At 40.3% G+C, this 22,235-nt stretch overlaps 1 protein-coding gene and 1 non-coding gene across 5 annotated transcripts in view; one reads left to right on the forward strand and one right to left on the reverse strand.

Moving 5' to 3' along the window:
- The window catches only part of LOC124551499 (crossover junction endonuclease EME1), a 208,141-nt gene that overhangs the window by 14,621 nt on the left and 171,285 nt on the right, over positions 1-22,235 (reverse strand). For all 4 annotated transcript variants that reach the window (XM_047126448.1, XM_047126449.1, XM_047126445.1 and 1 more), the window contains exons 7-8: positions 18,481-18,656; positions 7,138-7,323 (exon numbers count right to left, since the gene is read on the reverse strand). In XM_047126448.1, coding sequence (XP_046982404.1) covers positions 7,138-7,323; positions 18,481-18,656 — 362 coding nt within the window. The remainder of the gene's footprint in view (positions 1-7,137; positions 7,324-18,480; positions 18,657-22,235) is intronic.
- Positions 8,353-8,427, forward strand: Trnal-caa. The gene has a single exon. It is a non-coding gene; the product is annotated as a tRNA-Leu (tRNA).

The following is a 22,235-nucleotide window of genomic DNA, read 5'->3' on the forward strand; positions in this document are numbered from 1 at the left end:
GATGGTCGCATCCGTGTTTGGCAACATCACGGTGAACACACATTGGAAGTGTGTATTCGTCATCGCCATACTGGCGTATCACCCGGCGTGATGGTATAGGGTGCCATTGGTTACACGTCTCGGTCACCTCTTGTTCGCATTGACGGCACTTTGAACAGTGGACGTTACATTTCAGATGTGTTACGATCTGTGGCTCTACCCTTCATTCGATCCCTGCGAAACCCTACATTTCAGCAGGCTAATGCACAACCGCATGTTGCAGGTCCTGTACGGGCCTTTCTGGATACAGAAAATGTTCAACTGCTGCCCTGGCCAGCACATTCTCCAGATCTCTCTCACCAATTGAAAACGTCTGGTCAATGGTGGCCAAGCAACTGGCTCGTCACAATATGCCAGTCACTACTCTTGATGAACTGTGGTATCGTGTTGAAGCTGCATGGGCAGCTGTACCTGTACACACCATCCAAGCTCTGTTTGACTCAATGCCCAGGCATTTCAAGGCCATTATTACGGCCAGAGGTGGTTGTTCTGGGTACTGATTTCTCAAGATCTATGCACCCGAATTGCATGAAAATGTAATCACATGTCAGTTCTAGTATAATATATTTGTCCAATGATAACCCACTTATCATCTGCATTTCCTCTTGGTGTAGCAATTTTAATGGCCAGCAGTGTATTTACAGAATTAACACACTGTCAGAATGAAACACTGTTATGCACTATTAATAAATTTATCATATGCAAAATACCTAAACTTGACTGTTGTGACCAAGTGTTGTCAAAACTAAAATCTAACACATATTTTTACTTAAGCTGACTTAACAGTCTCTGTTAAGATATTCATCTATGGAGTAGAAGGAGTTGCCTATCAAAAAGTCTTTCAAACTCTGTTTAAACTGTGCTTTATCTGAAATCAAGTTTTTAATGGTTGCTGGCCATTTATTAAAAATGTGTGTTCCTGAATATTGGACCCCTTTTTGGACCAAGGTAAGTGACTTTAGGCCTTTATGTAAATTCTTCTTATTCCCAGTATTGATACTGTGTACTGAGCTATTGGTTGGAAATAGAGATGTATTAACAAGTTTCATTAAGGAATAAATATACTGAGAAGCAGTGGTTAGAATACAAAGTTCCTTGAACAGGTTTCTACAAGATGTTCTCAAATTTACACCACAGATGATTTTTATCATATGCTTTTGCACCCTAAAAACTTTTGGTCGGTTTGATGAGTCACCCCAGAATATGATCCCATAATGCATACTAGAATGAAAGTAAACAAAGTATGCAAGTTTTTTTTAATATAAATATATCTCCTACATCCGACATCATTCTCATGGCAAATACAGACTTGTTTAGGCACTTAGGCAATTCTGTGGTATGCCCTTCCCAACTGAATTTATTATTAAGTTGTAATCCCAGAAATTTAACACTGTCAACCTCTTTGATCTGCATGTCTTCATACGTTATACTCATGCTGGAAGGTAATCTCTTACAGGTTCTGAACTGCATATACTGAGTCTTCTCAAAGTTTAATGACAAAGAATTAACTTTAAATCACTTATTGATGTCAGTGAAAATTTGATTAGCAGCTATTTATAAATCTGCACTTGACTTGCTACTTACTGCAATGTTTGTGTCATCTGCAAACAAAACAAACTTAGCATCTGGCAATGTAACAGATGAGAGGTCATTAATGTACACAAGAATGTTCCTCTTCCTTTTTGGCCCCACATGTCACTGTCTTCACAATATCCCATACAGTTTTTATTTTGTTACCTGATGTAATTATCTTTTTCTCATAATAAAGCTGCTTTGATTGCTGGGTTACTTGCTTCAATATTTCGCAGTATTCTTTGTAATGCATTACAATTCTAACCTCAGAGCTGTTTCTAGATAGTAGATAGAGTCTCCTTTTTGTCCCACGATATCTTTATGCCTTGTGTAATCCACGGTTTATTTTTTGACTTATGTATGAGTTGAGTTACCTCGCTGTTTGTGTGGCGGGTGCCAACAACATAGCTCATAACGAATCTGGAAAGTGCATAACAGGTTTGAGGGATTTTTTAAACGTAAATATGATGAAAAACACTGTTGTTGTGACGATACCTCATAGACATGACTTCACGAATAATGTGTGTGTGAATAAAGAAACCCACAAAACCAACACTAGAATAAAACAATTATGCTCTACTTACGCAAAATGCAATGTAGTAGATATCAACAGACTGGCGAAAAATCTGCACACTGAACACGGTGAGCATCTGAATTACCAGGGTAAAAAATTTCTCTGTCACGAGATAAGCAAAATTATAAATTAAATTCAAGAATGCAACTGTCTAGTTTTAAAAGACACTATTTCTGGGGACACTTATGGACCTCCTTTTTTATGCAATACAACGTTACAGGGGAAGGAAGGGTAGAAACCACGTTAAGGGAAAACTGCAGCAAAGTAATTAATTCAGATAACTGTGTTGTTTTAGATCAATCAGTGAAAATACATGAACATGCAAGATCTTGTGATATCAAAATACCTTTCTGTGCAGATACCAATGTTCTCCTTCTACATATAAATGTACAATCACTTTGTGGTAAAATCAATGAACTGCAGTATTGGCTTGATAAAATTAACTGCAGTATGTTGTGTATCAATGAACACTGGATGAAAGAGTCTGAAACAGACTTGTGTGTTCCTCCAGGATATTTGCTAGTTACTAGCTATTGCAGAAGAAGCATTTCACATGGTGAAGTCTCAATCTACATTAAAAACTAATTAGATTTAGATTATTCAGTAGTAGACCTTAGCAAAATGTGCCTTGAAGGCATATTTGAAGTAGCCGGAATGGTAATACATGCACAAAAAATTGTAATTGTGTCAGTGTATCAAACTCCAAGATCTGATGAAATAATATTTGTAGAAAAAATTAAAACACTAATTTTGCAGTTGTCAAATATAAACAACATAAAATTATAATTGTAGGTGATATTAACATAGATATAAGGGCAAAGAAGAGACATGTTATCTATATGGTTAATTCTTTGAAGCCATTGAACTATTATTGTCTTAATGAAAAGCCCACCAGACAGAATGCATGTCTTGATAACATAATTAGTAATGTATATAAAGATACTCTTGAATGTGACATAACAGAATTAGGAATATCAGATCATGCAGGACTATGGCTTCAAATAGAAAATTCTGAACTCAACACTAAAGAAAGACAAGTGACATATAGACTTCTAGGAGAATCCAATGTAAACAACATGATTAATGAGTTACAGGAAATTGATTGGTCTCATAAAATTAATAATAATAAGGCAACTGATGAATGCTTTACTATTTTCCTCACAGAAATTAAGCACATTGTAGAAAAGACGTGCCCCACTGTAAACAAAAGACAACATCCTGATAACACACATAAGCAATGTCCTACTAACAAGTGGTACACTCCAAAACTTAACAAACCTAGGATACTACTTCTAATTCTGAAGGATAAGTCTAATAAAAGTGATCAAGACAAGGCAAATTACATAAATATGAGAAAACTTTACAAATCAGAAATAAAAGGGGCTAAGTGCAATGCAAATGATGAATACATTTTGAATTCCAAAAATAAATGTAAAGCAGCGTGGAATGTCATAAAACAGGAAATTAATAACATCAATAAAGAAAACAACATCCCTATAGACTGTGATACATTCAATGATTATTTTGTAAATACTGCCACCACCACTCCACTCAATAATTCTACCATAGATGCAGAAGCACTACTCATCCATACAAACCAGACTAGTGAGAAATTTACTTGGAATCCTATCACCCTAAATTAAATTTGCAAATCGATAAACAAACTAAGCAATTCCAAAACAGAAAACTATTATGGACTCCGTAATTTCATCATAAAGTGTGTAGCAAAGGAAATCAAAATGCCACTTCTCTCACTGTCAAACAGAGTACTAGATGAAGGAATTTTTCCACAATGTCTTAAGCTCACAGTTACACTACCTATGTATAAAAAAGGTGATAAAAACCTCCCAAACAACTACAGACCCATATCAATAGTACCAATCATATCCAAAATAATATAAAATTGCATGCATATGCAGCTATACAGCTATTTTGAAAGCAACAAACTATTAAATGAACAGCAATTCAGATTCAGGACTCACCTATCAACTATAAAAGCAATTGAAGCTTTGGTGAACAATGTATATGAAGCAGATGAAAAGAGGCTGCATATATCTTGAACACTTTTTGATTTAAGCAAAGCATTTGATTCAGTGTCTCATGACATAATCATTAAAAAGTTAGAATACTACGGCACTGAAGATATACCACTCACCTTATTCAAATCTTATTTAAGCAGTAGGTTACAGCTTGTATATGCAAATAAGCAGAGATCAGCAATACTCCCTATAAAAAGAGGAATACCCCAAGGCTTGGTTCTTGGGCCTTTCCTGTTTATTGTCTATATTAACAATTTCTCGAATTATATACCATGTAAGAATATACTGTATGCTATAACTATATGATATAACACTAATAACCTCAGGTGACAATTTACAAACTGTGCTGGATAACAACAGAGAAATAATGCAAATTACTAGTCACTGGTGTCAGGCCAATCAACTGTGCATAAACAATACAAAAACAGAAGAAATAATTTTTAATCTAAAAGCTACAAAAAGTAAAAATAAAGCAGTGAAACTACTTGGATTGCACATAGACCAAAAACTATCCAGGGAAGAACACACCAATCACCTGCGCCGCAAACTAGCCTGTGTACTTCTTTTTTTTTACTGTACAAACTGAGAAACAGTGTGATCAAACAGCTGTTACTCCACTCATATTTTGCTTTCTTCCATTCCCATCTGGAGTATGGATTTTTGCTCTGGGGTAATTCCTCAGGGGCTAAATGTATTTTCAGATGGCAAAAGAAGGCCATCAGATGTATACTAGGATTAGCACCCAGAGATTCCTGCAGAAACCACTTTAAATATCTCAGTGTATTGACAGTACCTAGCATGTACATTGTATAACTGTTTAATGTATGCTAAAGAAAATCTGGACAAATGCACCACGAGATGTGATGTACACACACACACAATACCAGAAATAGTTGCTTGTTGGATTTTCCTTTCTCGAGGCTAGCTGTTGTCCATAATAACTATAAACATTTGGGCACAAAAGTTTTTAATAAGTTACCATACTCAGCTCATACAGCCCCATTTAATAAATTCAAGAGTGTATTGCAAAACTGGTTAAAATGCAGTGAACTCTATACAATTGAAGAATTCCTAGGGAGTACTCACTATATTATAAGCTTTTAATAAGTAATAAAGAAATGTTTTCAATTCTTAAATAAGCTAAATAATTCTGTGTATGTAAGTGTTTATTGTGCTTAACTGTACTCCATTGTAAACTTTGACGAAGCAAATTGTATGAAAAATACTGAAAGGTGAATAAAAATATTCTATTCTATTCTTTAGGGGAAAACAATTCTCAAAAGTGGAGGCAACTTTATTAATGAATGCTTTGTATTTTCCATTTGAGTCAGATGTATTGTGAACAACTATCTAGTCCATGCTTTCAGCAATTTCCTGAATTTCTCAATTTTTGACTTATTTATTACCCTCCTGTACTCAGATTTAATAGAGTTTTTATCCTGACAAGTTTCAACATTTAACACAGCATGCTGCATGTCATGATCAGATAGCCCATTTATTATTGGTTTTGTGATTGACTTTCTTCCCTAGATTTGTCTACAAAGATATTATCAATATTTATTAGGGATTTTGCCCAGGATGAGTGATGGTGGGATGTGGGGTCGTGAAGGACAAGCAGATGCTTGTGTGTGTGTTTTATCCTACTGCAATCAAACAATCAATGTCTGATCCAACAATAAACTGTCAACAAGTAGTAATTTTATATCACAAGCTCAACTGGAGTATGGCCTGGTAGGTGTGAATCAGCTCATGCTTCTAATTAACTTCAAGACTGTCCCAACAAATTTGCTAGGTGGGAGGAGGAAGATGGTCAAATGGCTCTGAGCACTATGGGACTTAACATCTATGGTCATCAGTCCCCTAGAACTTAGAACTACTTAAACCTAACTAACCTAAGGACAGCACACAACACCCAGCCATCACGAGGCAGAGAAAATCCCTGACCCCGCCGGGAATCGAACCCGGGAACCCGGGCGTGGGAAGCGAGAACGCTACCGCACGACCACGAGATGCGGGCGGAGGAGGAAGAGGCAAATGGTGTAAGTGGTATGTGGAGAACAAAAATGTCAGTGATATTAGTAGAAGAAAGTGACAATACAATAACACAATGATGAACAGAATTGTAAATTTATGTTATAAAATGTGTTCATTTTGAGTTGGCGTGAGGTCCAACTCAAAATTAATGCACTTTATAACACAAATTTTTGAACACCTGTACACAACAGCAAAGTCTGTCGAAACTGGTTGTCTGGAAATAAAGAAATATTTATTTGGTCTTGGCTTTAGAAAGTTTTTACCAAGTGAAAATGTATCTTAATTCAGTTCCATTTTCTCTCACATCCTCATCTCTCATTAAGTCTTATGTGCGAGATAATTCTAAAATGACACCCAATTTGAAAATTATACAACAATCCGTGCTTATTTATCTATGTAGGTGTACACTTGAGGCTATTTGTGAAAGTTTCTCTAGGTCTTGCATCCATCTACAGTTGAACAGCAAAAATAATGTAGTCTGTACAAAGTACTCACATCAAAGGCAATCTCTCTCTCTCTCTCTCTCTCTCTCTCTCTCTCTCTCTCTCAACCCCCCCCCCCCCCTCACACACACACACACACACACACACACACACACACACAAAGCATTGCAGGTACTACTCTTTATTATTGTAGTTTTAACTGTAGGTTAGCTGTCAGGAACCCTCCCTCCTTTTCACATTCTGATAATTGCTTCTCATCTTATTAATGCAGGTGGACTTACAAAACAGTTGTACTGTAATTCCATCAGAAGATTATATGTCCAGCAGTTAAAGGCAAATGTTGGAATGCTCTGTTGTCTTCTGAATAACATAATTTTCTAGTTACAGTTAGCAAACCATTGCGGATAACATCCAATTGCATCATATGTATACTAACTTGAATGGTTTCACAGAAATAGCCTTTGTAAGCTGCCCAATTGCTGCACCAAGCTCCTCTGGGGTGTGCACAAGATGATACTGACAGCCGTGTCGCAACTGCAATTCTACGAGGGCCTCCAGCAGCTCATCTTCGGATGGTGATGATTCTGTGTAATAACTTCCCTTCTTCTGTGGTTTCTTGTTCCTAAATAAATGAAGTTATGTTTATCTTAATGTAACTGTGGTCATGTGACAGCTGAAAACAGGCAGATCTTTTTTTTTTGGGGGGGGGGGATTGAGGGATGAGGAGGAGGGGGGGCGGGGGGTGAGGTCAGAGAATCGGTAGACACTAACCATAACGATGCAATGTTTAGTAACCCTGTCAGACATGCGTATGCAAGATATGGATGTACTGATATGCAAATTATCACCCATGTTTGTTGTGGCCATCTGCCGTGGGAAAGCAGACATAGCAGGGTGGTCACATGAATTTCTGTAGTGGGCAAATATTAAGGCTGTCTGACAATGAACTCATTCTCAATTGCAATTCTCCAATGTGCCTCTACAAGTTAATTAAGATCACCACTGTTTACGTGGATGAACATAACCTTGTGCTAGATAGTACTTTGGCAGACAGGCACGTGGTTTCCATCACCATACGAAAAGTGGGATTGTCCTTAAAATTATAATATCCATACACGTGCATAATGAAGTAGTAGTGCTTGGACTTTCAATGTTTCTGCCAGGAGCTACTGCTTATATTATTTCTATCAAGAACTATTACTGTTTGGATTCTTGATTAATAGACAATTTCAATCTGAAACTTCCTGGCAGATTAAAACTGTGTGCCGGACCAAGACTCGAACTCGGGACCTTTGCCTTTCGCGGGCAAGTTCTCTACCAACTGAGCTACCCAAGCACGACTCACACCCCGTCCTCACAGCTTTACTTCCGCCAGTACCTCGCCTCCTACCTTCCAAACTTTACAGAAGCTCTCCTGCGAACCTTACAGAACTAGCACTCCTGAAAGAAAGGATATTGCGGAGACATGGCTTAGCCATAGCCTGGGGGATGTTTCCAGAATGAGATTTTTGCTCTGCAGTGGAGTGTGCGCTGATATGAAACTTCCTGGCAGATTAAAACTGTGTGCCGGACAGAGACTCAAACTCGGGACCTTTGCCTTTCGCGGGCAAGTGCTGGCGGAAGTAAAGCTGTGAGGACGGGGCGTGAGTCGTGCTTGGGTAGCTCAGTTGGTAGAGCACTTGCCCGCAAAAGGCAAAGGTCCCGAGTTCGAGTCTCGGTCCGGCACACAGTTTTAATCTGCCAGGAAGTTTCAGATCAGGGCACACTCCGCTGCAGAGTGAAAATCTCATTCTGGAATTTCAATCTGTTGTGGCAGAGAGTTTACCTGTGCTCCATAAATGTTGTTGGGCTGAAAGTCAGGGTACAATATTGGCAGCGAGCAGGTTCCAGTTATGGTTAGCCTAGCATTCCAAATGATGCAAAATTTCTTGAGCTTTGATAGCAACAGCTAAATCAGCAACCAGAAGTGGGTCAAGCACTTCACTAATTCTACATTGCAGCAGTCACGGGCACTGCTAGCTGCCTTGGTATTTCAGTCATTGAACAAGGTTCAAAAAGACTGGGAAGTATATGTCTTCTTGCCCTGCGCATCTGGGCAGATGAAATTAAGTATCTGGAGTAACAGTGGGTTTTTTGTTGTTGTAGGTGAACACAGTTATATAACTTTGAACAAAAGTTGGCATCATTGTCTGATCCATCTGTGTTCCCACTGTCTGACATTCTCATTATTATCTGACATTTTCCAACAAAATGCATAGAGTAGCTGCCAGGCAAGAATTCTTATTGCACCACAAGTCACAAGCTGTAAATTATGTGTCTTGGATTCAGATTTGAAGGGATAGACTAGAAAATGAAAATTCACATGTGTGTCATCTCTCATACATGAAAAATTGGATATGAGCTGTAGTGACTTGTTAAGAACCGGATAACAAGGTATGTACACAAGCCTTAAGACAGTCTGACGCCTTAACCTGGCTGAGGTGCTACAAACATTGTGTGCATTTGAAATATCACCAATTGTGCGGTAAACTTTTTGGTACGATACTGATCTTTAACATGTGGCCCATACCCATAGTGATAAAATGCAGCAGGTTTCCATAACAGACTCTAAAGTTGTAAACAAGTTTCATTTGACAGAAGACAACTGGCCTCTCCACAAAACTTGTCGTGTATCAGGTGTTGTTTGTGGCAATACACCTTGTCTCCTACTTGCCTGGGCTGCTTTTCTTTGCATCCCAGATGAGAATGCCTAATAATCAGGGCAAATATTATAAGTGTTTACATAAACATTGCACTGCAGGTATATGTCATAGCATGGTGGGCACTAGGCTCTGGCCCCAGTGATCATGTGCAGGCAATGCATAAAATTTAGCTACTTGCAACAGTATAAGACTTTCCTTTTGATACCATTGCATTGGTCTAGTTGTTAACCAGTCTATGTATTTAGTATGTGTACTCCCTCAATCAGTGAAGTGCTATCAAAGTTGGAGATATAGCCACTGCTTAGGTTGTGTACAACTGATGGTTGTTTACAATCAATTCATTTTTTATGGAAACGACATTATGTAATGCCTTAAAAAAGTGTTGTTCAGCTTATATGCGAGTGCAGGCTTTCTAAGTGAATTTCATATACGAAGTCTTCACAGGTTGTCAGCTGAGTAGCGTTGTCGTCTCATCTTCAGGTGAAGATGATGGAGACGCATTTCATTGAAACATTGCTACAAGATGACAACGCTATATGGCTGACAACCCGTGAAGACTTCGTATATGTTGTTCAACTTATTCTTTACTGTGCAACTGTTCAACCAAAGACCATTTTCAAGCACAGATTTTTGTTAACAGCAAAAGTTACATCCATCCATTTAGAAATATTATATTTTTGACGTGTGTGTGTGTGTGTGTGTGTGTGTGTGTGTAGTTCCTACTGTTAACAAAAACATGTGCATCTTTGACCAAAACCAGTTGCATAATAAAGGATAAACTGAACAGCAGCTTAATGTGTTACATACCGTCATTTCTACAATTTATAAAAGCTGTGAACACAATCAACAAAAACTATGGCTGTCATTTTCGATTATGGTGGATACATCGGTTCATAAAATTTTCTCTCTGCAGGTGTATTCTATTTTCAGATTTTCATTACATCATGAAATGCACTCTGTCAAATCATTGATAATTTGTGCTGCCACTGATACACTTTGTACACAATTTGTGCCATTGTTTGAACCTCTTTTGGGGAAAGCAGTTGATTTTCAGCCTTGCACTGTCTTGAAACCAACAGCAAATCTGAAACTTTCCCAAGCTCACCTGATTGCATTAGGAATAAGGTTAAGATTGAACTAGACAGGTTAGAGCACAAAACAGTTTTTTCTCCTGATTTGTACAGTCAGTGGGCTTTACTGTTAGCGGCAGTTAGGAAGCATGGAGGGTCTGTTCTGTGCTGTGGAGACTTTAAGCAAACAATTAATACTCAAGCAGACATTGATTCTTATCCCTTACCTCATCCAGATGAACTTTTTTCTAAACTTTCAGCACGAAATTTATTTTCTAAAAGTGATCTACTGGAGACATATTTTCAGCTGTCTCTTAATGACTTAAAGAAGATTCAACACACTGTTCAGACTGCATCAATAAAATAGGTTACCTTTTGGCGTGGCTAGTGCCTCACCCATATTCCACAGGTCATTTGAACAGACTGCTGCAGGTATTTGAATTGTGTGAATTGTCTCAACAATATTCTGGTCAATGGCCACACGACAAAAAAACATTTTTGCAATCTATGGCTGTTTTTTTGCAGCCCTTGCATAGAAGTTATTAGGTGTAATATTTCCAAATGCATCTTCTTTCAAAAAGCAGTTATTTATTTTGGCTGTTTACTGAGTGAGGAGGGCCTTCAGCTCACCAAGCAGTATGTAGATATTATTCAGGGCATGCTGGTGCCTAAATCCATCAAGGATCTTCAAGTGTTTCTAGGAAAAGTAAATTACTATGTACACTATTTTCCCAGCAGCCTTCATAGCCCACCTGCTAAATCACTTCTGTAAGAAGTAAGAGCTTTACCAATGGTCTGACTAGTGCTATTGGGATTTTCAGCAGTTACGATCTTCCAACTCCCGCATCACTCTCACTGGGGGATTTCCAGTGTGAAGCAACTGGTGAATTGTTACATTTACTGTTTTGGTATGGCCGATGATGTTGCAGGGATGGTTAGGCAGTGTGCTGTTTGTCAGCACACCAGCCAGCCCCATTCCAGTCATTCTCTCTGTGGCCAGCACCAGTGCAACTGATAAGGAACCTCTTGAGTGCAAGGTTGCTCATCTGAAACTGTTTTGTTAACAATTGTGACAGGAAAGAATTTAGCTGCTAATGACTTACCATGTGCATCAGGAGGGGACATAAGACAAGTGTCCGGGAGCAGGACAGATCAGCCTTCTGTGGGATACATGTATTACACTTCACAAAATGGACATTGTCGACATCCAAGAAATGTTCAAAACGAACCATTAATTTGCATTGCAAACTCTGAATGAAAAATGGTGCACCACGGTAATCACAAAGGTTTGCACCACCAAGATCAAAGGTGAACTCCTTGGGATTTACAAACCGTGCAGGATATTCAGCTAGTAACAACACATACAGAATCACACAGGTGTAACAGGGTGATGAAAAGTGGTGGAATGTGATGGCATACAATCAAATGCAAAATATTCTGTCGTAAAGCTTATTGTGAAACTGGCTATTCTTTAAAGAGTAACTGCAGATAGTGCAGTAATATGTTTTATAAATGGAAAAACAAACACCCAGAGGCTTAATTTGTCCAGTGGTTCCAGGTGGTATGAACTGCAATGTCACATGCTTTTCAGGAGGGACGGTTTGCTTTAAAGCAGTAGGATTTTTATACATAGACCAGAAATCAAGCAAAAGCAAGTTATTTTGACCAGTGTTTGCCAAACGCACTGCTCATACCACAGTTCTCTTATGCCCGCTTTCCCACTCTTGCTTGCTGTGACCTGTGTGTTCCCTACTGCCCTTGCAAGATCACGCACACGAGAAAGAATCTTAGGGGACAGGGTACCTCCAACATCTGGCAGCACATCTAGATTAACAGTCGGCATAATTGTATATGAGCGCATTAAGGCAATGATGTTAGTTGATCTGGATACAACTCTCTTGGTACTTCTAATTTCAAGGATTCCTTTAATATGAATTTCCTCTTCGAATACCAATTGGTTGGAGTTGAAAACAAATTCCTTACTGAATGATGGGATAAGTTTATTCACATCATCTACAAATTTTTGGGCTGGTTATATTACATCTTCCAATTCTGTAGCACTGTCTGAAGGAATGCAGCCATCCAGTGCTTCCCTTGAAATCACTGTAATTGATGCCATGCCCAATCTGATGTGCATAATGTACTAGGTCACTATCACTTAGATTCTGTAAATTGTATCAAGCAGCCTTGAAATACGCAAACACCAGTTTTTATAACAAGTGCACCTTGTCCTCCCTTGAATAGTCATAGTTTTTCTTATGCACTACACAGTCATATTGCTGCGGACTTATTCGAAAAGTGCTCATAATTGTTCTTTTTTTACTATGCTGCAGATGATCTTCCATGTACATAATTATGTTTAGCACCCAAACCTTCAACAACAATTGTCCCTCACTATGCTTCACTGGAGATGGGATTTGTGGCTCCATGTCTGACAAGGACAATGAGACTACATGCCTTGACGCCTGTTTCAGTATCTCTTTCACTTGCTAAGCACATATTGCCATCATTGTACTCCCCATGTGAAATAAAGCACGTGAATGTCACATGTCGACTAAGCAGTTTAACTTTGCCCCATGGTCTTGGCAGTACTCTCCATTGGATACTTCCCAGTCCCACCCCCTGTTACCATTGGCAGCCAATTTTGGATATAGCGGTTACGTGGTAGGCAATATGTGGGGCATCGAATGCTGTAAAGATCATTGGCCTTTCGGGACCTCGCACTCGAGGAGTTCTTGTGAATTCACGCTGGCTTCGCAGACCCTTTCTTAAAATCCATGTGATAAACTGTCGTGGACTACTTCTCCCACTTTCCATAAAGCATATGCCTGCAGCAGACAACAATGGCAGCACAGTGGGAGCCACAGAGTGTATGTTCACAGTAGAGGGTTACCCTGAATGCTGTTGGACAACAACTTCGAAAGGTGTTTCACCAACAATGGAATTAAACATCTTACCACACCACTTTAACATAAAGTGTCAAACTGACTGGCAGAACGCTTTGTTTGTACATTCAAAATTCAAATGTTAAAAGCCTTAGTTTGCTAAATTGGTTTCAGTGCTAAACATTTTCCTAGCTTCTTACAGGTCCACTTCCATCAATGGTTGAAGCCCAGCAGAGCTCCTTCAGGAGCAACCTCACAGAACACTTATGGCCCTCTTGTTTCCACTCCAGGAACACAAAGCAGACACAGCCACACCGCTGCACATGAGTGCCTGCCAGTTTGTGCATGCACATTCGGACAGGTCTTGAATAGATCCGGCAGACAATGGTGGAACTGCATAGATGCTAGTTGCTGTTGGTGGCTACAACACACTGGATGTGACACCAGCAACTCAACCAAGTCAGAGACCTCACTCATCAGCCAATCCACCGATGCAACCACATCGTAACTCTCTCTATGCCCCACCTGGTTCTCCCTTCCTGCAAGGAGGGGCATGACCATGAATGTTGATTCAGCTTTACTGATGGTCAAATTGACCACACCTGCTGCATCCCAAAGGGATGCCTCTACTCCAAAATGGCTCTGGGCCTACAAAAAGTGCTCTGTATCTATACCAGCATCACCAGCAGCCTTGAATATTTCTCAGGAGCCTCTATAATGATGTCACACAGTTTCCAGCCACTTCCACTGTGTCACTCCCCCCACACCAGCTACGCAGTTACTGGCTTAATATTATAATTTCAGTATGCATGTATAATGAAGCAGTAATGCTTGGGCTTATATCAATTCCTGTCAGGAACTATTATTGTTTTGTTAATGGAATAACAGACAATTTTAATGTTCGTACAGAAAGTTCATTAACATTTGTACAGAAAGTTCATATGTATTCAATAAATGCTTTTCAATCCGAAGTGAGGGCTATAATACAACATGTGATTCTTTCCCAGAACTGCATTTACAACTGCCACCATTTGAAAATAAAAAAGGGCTTGCTTTCCTGTGCCTTATTTAAGTTTAACCATTACTTCCTTGTATAAAACTTGATTCTACAAGAATGAATTATAAAAAGTTCCAAAGCATGGTAGCTTCCAAACCAACCCTCTGGTTAGTGTTAATGATAAAATTAAAAGGAAAATTTTGTAAAAACTTGGTTTTCATAGAACACATCAAAAAATATTAATTTCATATTAACACAGATGCAAGGAAGTATTACTCACTCTTTAGACATGTTGAAGAGCAAACACGCATGCAAACAAAATTTTGGTGATTAAAGCTCAGCTACAAAATTTGGATCCTTGTTGCATGCTCAGTATTTCTATTTCTCCAAAGCTGTTGCCCCACTGATCCTAAATGGTGAGTGGTTGCATCCCCCACCCCTCCACCCCCACTCCACTCCCGCCATATCATAGTTTATATTAATTGTTTACATCACTGTACAGTTTTATATTGCAAGAAGTAATAATAACTAACTAATAACATCATTATGTCAAAATCAACTTTAGAGTTGTGATGGTGTATATTCTGTCTGCTGACAAACTCACTCAAGGCAAAATAGTCTTTGATCTACTAGACCGACAAAGTCAAGAAACTAGAACAAAGTAACATATTTAAATTTTTTTAATACCCTTTCAAACTCTGCTCAGTCCTTGCCATAATAACTATATAGTTTAAAATTCAAGTTTAGTTAGTGACACACCCATACTACAAGATAACAGCACTATTTGAAATAAACATTGGAGAACTGGGATAGAATAACAACAACATGAAAAGAATCAATTATTAATAATACGATGTAAATGGTTAGATAAAAAAATCTACTCACCAAGTGACGGCAGGGGAATACACACACAAAAGGATTTAACTTTTACATGTTTTTGGAGCCAGTGGCTCCTTCTTCTGGTAGAGGAGTTGAAGGGGAAGGAAGAGGAGTGAAGGAAAAGGACTGGATCGGGTTAGGGAAGGGGGTACAGTTCAGGAAAGTCACCCAGAACAGTGGATCAGGCGAGTCATACCGGACAGGATTAAAAGGGAAGACTGATTGTTGGGGACTGCACTGGACAAGATCTGAAAACCTTAGAGCTTAAAGGTAGAAGACAGGGTAATATGCAAGACAGAGACTACTACTAAGACATTGTGCACGAGTTAATGAAAGTGAAGAGCTAAGTGCATTGTTTGTAACACAGGAGGGAAGGGGGTTGATGAAAAATACACAAGTCAGAAAATAAAAGATGTAGGAAACGAAAATGGAGTGAAGAAAGGAGTAATTACAGTGAAGAAGCCCACCCGGTTAGCCGTGCAGTCTAACACACTGCTTTCCGGGCGGGAAGGCGTGCCGGTCCCCAGAATGAATTCGGCCAGCGGATTAGTGTCGAGGTCCGGTGTGCCGGCCAGTCTGTGGTTGGTTTTTAAGGCGGTTTTCCATCTGCCTCGGCGAATGCAGGCTGGTTCCCCTTATTCCACCTCAGTTGCACTATGTCGGCAATTGCTGCACAAACACTTTCTACATGTACGCATACACCGTAATTACTCTACCACGCAAACATTGGGGTTACACTCGTTTGTCTTGTGCAAGACGTTCCCGGGGAGGGGGGGAGGGTCCACTGGAGGCTGAACCGCACAATAACTCTGGGTTTGGTGTGGGGTGGTGGTAGGGTGAGAGGACTGCTGTAACCTGTTGGGTTGTGTACCACTGTGGGTTACGGTGGGGATGAAGCCTCTCCATCATTTCTAGGTCACCAGCTCCATAAAATACAATACAATACTGTGAAGAAATGCTGAGACACAAGGAATTAATGTAAATTAAGGCCATGTGGGTAGCGAGAACCAAGGATATGTTGTAGTGCTAGTTCCCACCTGCGGAGTTCTGAGAAACTGGTGTCTGGGAAGAAATCAGATGACACATGTGATGAAAAAGGCACTAAGATCCCGACTGTCATGCTGTACAACATGCTCTGCAACGGTACGTTGTGTGTTGCCTGTATACACCTCTCTGCCTATGCCCATTCATCCTGACTTATAACTGGGTGGTAGTCACGCATGTGTGGATCAGCAGTACCAGGATTGGATGTGATTGCCCAGGAAATCTGCTTCTGAACTAGGCTGTTGGGATAATTACGTTCAGTTAAGGCTGAAGTGAGAGTGATGGTTTACTGCTGTAAAGAGTCTGCCTCCGAACAAATACGTTTGCCTCAAATGCCAATGGTGTATGGGAGGGAACATTTGACATGGAAAGAATGGCAACTGTTAAAATGTAAGTACTGTTGTTTGTAAGCAGGTTAGATGTGGATGGAAGTGTGTAGCTGGCCTTCAGTGAGAATGAGACCAACATCAAGGGAAGTGTCATGGGATTTGGAGTAGGACCATGTGAAATTTAATTGGGAGAAGGTATTTAGAGATTCCAGACCCTATGCTCCTTCTGCACCCATCTCCCCACCCTATGATTCCTACCCCTGTGACAGACCCCACTGCGGAGACTTGGCCTATGCACCCTCCTGCCGCCACCTATTCCAGCCCTGTAACTCGCAAAACATATACTATCAAAGGAAGAGTCATCTATGAAACGACACGCCATATACCGGCTATCATGTAAACAATATCTGGCCTTCTACATCAGCATGACTACCACCAAATTATCAATTAGGAAGAATGGGCACAGGCAGAGGGTGTATACTGACCATACACAAAATCCTGTTGCAGAGCATGATGTACAACATGACAGTCATGATCTCGGTGCCTTTTTCACTGTATGTGCCATCTGGGTTCTTCCCCCAGAAACGAGTTTCTCAGAACTCCGCAGGTGGGAACTAGCACTACAACATGTCCTCTGTTCTCACCTCCCACTTGGGCTTAATTTACATTACTTCCTTCTGTCTCAGCATTTCTCCACAGTAACTACTCCTTTCTTCACTCCATTTTCGTTTTCCACATCCTTTATTTTCTGACTTGTCTAGTTTTCACCGTTCCCCCTCCCTTCTGAGTTACATACAATGCACTTAGCTCTTTACTCCTATCAACTCATGCACAATGTCTTAGTAGTAATCTCTGTCTAGCATATTATCCTGTCTTCCACCTTTAAGCTCTCAGGTTTTCAAATCTAGTCCAGTGCAGTCCCCAACAAACAGTCTTTCTTTCTAATCCTGTCCGGTAAGTCTTCCCTCACCTGGGGTTCTGGGTGTCTTTTTTGGACGTCATTTGTGTGTGTGTGTGTGTGTGTGTGTGTGTGTGTGTGTGTGTGTGTGTGTGTGTGTATTCCTAAGGCAGCAAACTGCTGAGGTCATTGGTCCCTAGACTTACACACTACTTAAACTATCTTAAGTTAAGGACAACATCGACACCCATGCCCGAGTGAGGACTCGAACCTCCAGCGGGAGGGGCCGCACAATTCGTGACTTGCTGCCTCCAACCGTGCGGCCACTCTGTGCGGCTGTCACCTGGTGAGCAGACTTTTCATCTATCCATTTACATTATATTAACAACATGAAAAGGATGAATTGCTATTCACGACACTGAGGAAATGTTGGATGGCAGACGGGCTCAGTGAAAAAAAGACCGCTAGATACTATTAGGTATTGGACTTAAGTCGTTCATCAGATGTCGAAAAACACACACACACTTACACACACACACACACACACACACACATTCACACACACCTAACTCGCACACAAATGGCCACTGTCATCTCTGGGTACCAAGGCCCTGAGCTGGGCTGTGGCACCTGGAGACCACAGTGACCATGTGTGTTCTGTACATCTGATGAAGGACTTAGAGAGACAGCTAATGGTATCTAGCAGTCTTTTTTTCCTTGCGCCTGCCTGTCATTCAACATCTCCTCAGTGTTGTGAATAGCAATGTATCTTTTTCATATTGTTGAAATATAACATTTTCAGTATTAATTTTTAAGAGTATTGATAAAGAAGTGAAATTAAATTGTATTACCACTTCTGCAAAAGTACTCCTGTTGTCTATTATATATTTTAGAACTAAATCAAGTGCTCAATCATTAATTAAGGGTGGAATGTAACAAGACTGATCTTATTTCCATTTACTATATGTGACATACCTTGAATATTTCTCAGAGTCATAAATTAAAAGTGTCATCTTCTTGCCAGGAAGTGATGATGCAACAGATAATACAGATGCAATAAATATGCCTGACTGCATCTGACTCTTTACCATATCCCACGTCCATATCAACAAAGCATAGTCCTCTTCTTTGTACTTTGTAATCACTTCCAGCTACATTAATAACATATAAGATTTTATTATAACAGTTCCTGTGGTTTTTCTACAGTGCATAACAAAAATTATTGTAACAATATTATTCAATGACAAACACGCTACCATTTAAATATTAAACATTTTAGGACTTATGGATTATGTATCTGAAACTGAGCAATCCATGCTTCAAACCCAGCAGGTTCTCTGTACCCACCACAATAGCTAAATGTGTTAAAGCACCCATTTCGGGGATTGGACAGGTGCACCAGCTCCGGATGAAACCTGCCTCACGGATTAATGCTGAGGCCAGTGTGCCATCTGATTTGGAAGCAATTTCTCAGCTGTATTCTACATCCACTTAAGCAAATAGAGGCCTGGTACCCAGATTCCAAGTCAGTTACACAATGCACAACCACACAGCAAAGCGATATCACTTTAACAATGTGATACACACTGGACACTGACAGAGGGGTACATGTATTCCTCTCCATAAGGTGGGGGAGGGCAGGGGGGAGGGGGAGGCTGGTAGTAGCTTTAAAATGCCTTTGGGAATGGTGACTCCATAGCCTATATATAGGTATGGTGGTTCTCTACAAAGTTGGAGAAGTATTATACCAATTGCAACATGGCATTAGTTACTTTACATGGATACTTTTACATGGATGTACGTACAAGCTTGGGGAACTTTTTATAATAATGTATAGGGTCAAAGCTTTCCATTTTCTTTTCACAAGTGTTCAATATGCCCTCCACTGAACACACAACAAACATCCCAATGCTAGTCAAACCCATTACACACTTCTGTGAGCAGGTCTAGAGTTACTGGCTACAACTAGGGAGCATGAAAGTGTACAACTTTATTGTCATGGGAACACAGCGCAACATAAAAATGTCACTGAAGTTGGGCACTTGCACATTTATTTTTCATTTTTGTGGTATGTGGGGCTGACTGAAGTGGCAAATTTCCTGACCCCCCCCTCTCTCATGACAATGGTGGCGGGAAGAGAGGAAGCTGTTCGCGGTGGAGTTCTGTGGAGGGGGACCAGATCAGTGAATGATGCCTCAGCAGCAGCAGCAGCAGTGACCAATCAATGTAACACTGCCTCCACCACTCCCCCTCCACCCCATAGCTGCAGCTGCTATTTGACACTGCCACCTCGTCATGTAGCTGCTGACACAACTCGACTGAGGGACTGTAAAGAGGAGGCATAATATCACTAACCCCCACTGTCACAATAATACAAACATATAGGCATTATATTGGTGGGACTGAAGGCTACCGTTAACTACATCCTATTATGAAAATGGATGCACATATGTATGTATACTGAGATGACGAAAGTCACGGGATACCTCCTAATATCATATCGGACCTCGAATTGCCCGGCATACTGCAGCAATTTGATGTGGCATGAACTCAACAAGTCGTTGGAAGTCTCCTGCAGAAATATTGAGCTATGGTGCCTGTATAGCCATCTATAATTGCGAAAGTGTGCCAGTGCAGGGTTTTGTGCACAAACTGACCTCTCAATTATGCCCCATAAATTTCTGATGGATTTCATGTTGGGCAATCTGGGTGGCTAAAATGCTTGCTCTCAGTATCCAGAATATTCTACAAACCAATCATTAACAATTATGGCCTCGTGACACAGTGCATTGCATCCAAAAAAATTCCATCATTGTTTGGGAATGTGAGGACCATGAGTCGCTCCAAATGGTCAGTGAATGGTGCAGTTGGACCAGAGGACCCAGTCCATTCCATGTAAACACAGCCCAAGCTATTATGGAGCCACTACCAGTTTGCACAGTGCCTTGTTGACAACTTGGGTCCATGGGTTCATGGGGTCTGCACCACACTCAGACCTCACCATCAGCTGTTACCAACTAAAATTAGGATTCATCTTACCAGTCCTGGGTTTTCCAGTTGCCTAGGGTCCAACAGATAGGGTCACAAGCCCAGGAGAGGCACTGCAGGCGATATGTTGTTAGCAAAGACACTCGTGTTGGTTGTCTTGCTTCCATATCCCATTAATGCTGAATTTCACTGCACTTTCCTAATGGATACATTCATCATAAGCTCCACATTGACTTCTGTGGTTGTTCCACACAGTGTTGCTAGTCTGTTAGCACTAACAACTCCATGCAAATGCCGCTGCTCTTGGCCATTAAGTGAAGGCTGTCAGCCACTGCATTGTCTGTGATGAGAGGTAATGCCCGAAATTTGGTATTCTCAGCACATTCTTGACGCTGTGGATATCTGAACATTGAATTCCTTAATGATTTCCAAATGGAATGTCCCAGGCTTCTAGTTCCAACTACCATTCTATATTGAAAGACTTAATTCCTGTTGTGTGGCGATAGTCATGCTGGATGCCTTTCCACATGAATCACCTGCATACATATGACAGCTCCACCAATGCCCTGTCCCTTTATACCTTGTGTAAATAATACTACTAACACCAGTATATGTGTGTATCACTATCCCATGACTTTTGTCTCCTCTATGTATGTATTTTCCACATCTCCTCCTAAGCCACTGGTCCCATTTCAACCAAACTTTGTACAAATATCACTTCCTGCCTGGAAATCATTGCTGTGGGGGTAGAACCATCTACCTATCAAAGGAGTGGGGGGGGGGGGGGGGGGGGTGAACATCCAGTGTTTGAGAATGAGAACACTTACAGACTTGCAACAAATTTTACACTTAATTTCAAATCTTTAAAAAACTTTTTCTCATTGACAACCCACACAAAACAATGAAATGAAAAAAAGTTTATCACTTACTACATTTCCACTGTTCATCCAGTAAAACTACTGATTGAAGCATGGCATTTTAATTTATTACTTCTTTACTACAAACTATGTTTGTAACACATTTTGCAGACGGTATTCATGGATATCAATGAACATATAATAAAAATTATATTACTGTACAACACACAGTTCAGGAGGTATGTCATGAAATACAGAAATGTGCGAAACACTGCCACATCACATATGATTTTTAATTTATTATTTATTTACAATTACTTCTATTCACAACACATTCCACAGACAGTGTCCACATCTGTCACTGAATTTACCAACAAAAATGTATCATTACGTAACTCACAGTGTAGGAGACATGACATCACAAACATTAAGCCGCACGAAAATGAAACTCCAGGGTGAAATTCGCTGAACATTCAGGTGAAATATGAGAACAAATAAGTGGGAAATTTACGTGACTAGTGCATACGCAGGGAATTGAATGGGTAAAAGGATAATCCTATATCTCTGAAACATTTCAACCAAATTTGGTACACACATTAGTTACAACCTGTAAAGAAATACTGTGGGGGTAAGAACCACCACCCACTGACTAAAGTAAGTGTGATAGCATGGAGAGAGAAGGGGGAGAGGAGGAGATGGACAGACAGTGAGGGGGAAGGAGAGAAGAAGATGGACAGACAGTGAGGGGGAAGGAGAGAAGAAGATGGACAGACAGTGAGGGGGAAGGAGAGAAGAAGATGGGCACAGAGGAGGGGGGTGGGAAAGAAGAAGATGGGCACAGAGGAGGGGGGTGGGAAAGAAGAAGATGGGCACAGAGGAGGGGGG

Source organism: Schistocerca americana, chromosome 1 (assembly GCF_021461395.2).
Source record: "Schistocerca americana isolate TAMUIC-IGC-003095 chromosome 1, iqSchAmer2.1, whole genome shotgun sequence".
NCBI classification, from domain to species: Eukaryota; Metazoa; Arthropoda; class Insecta; order Orthoptera; family Acrididae; genus Schistocerca; species Schistocerca americana.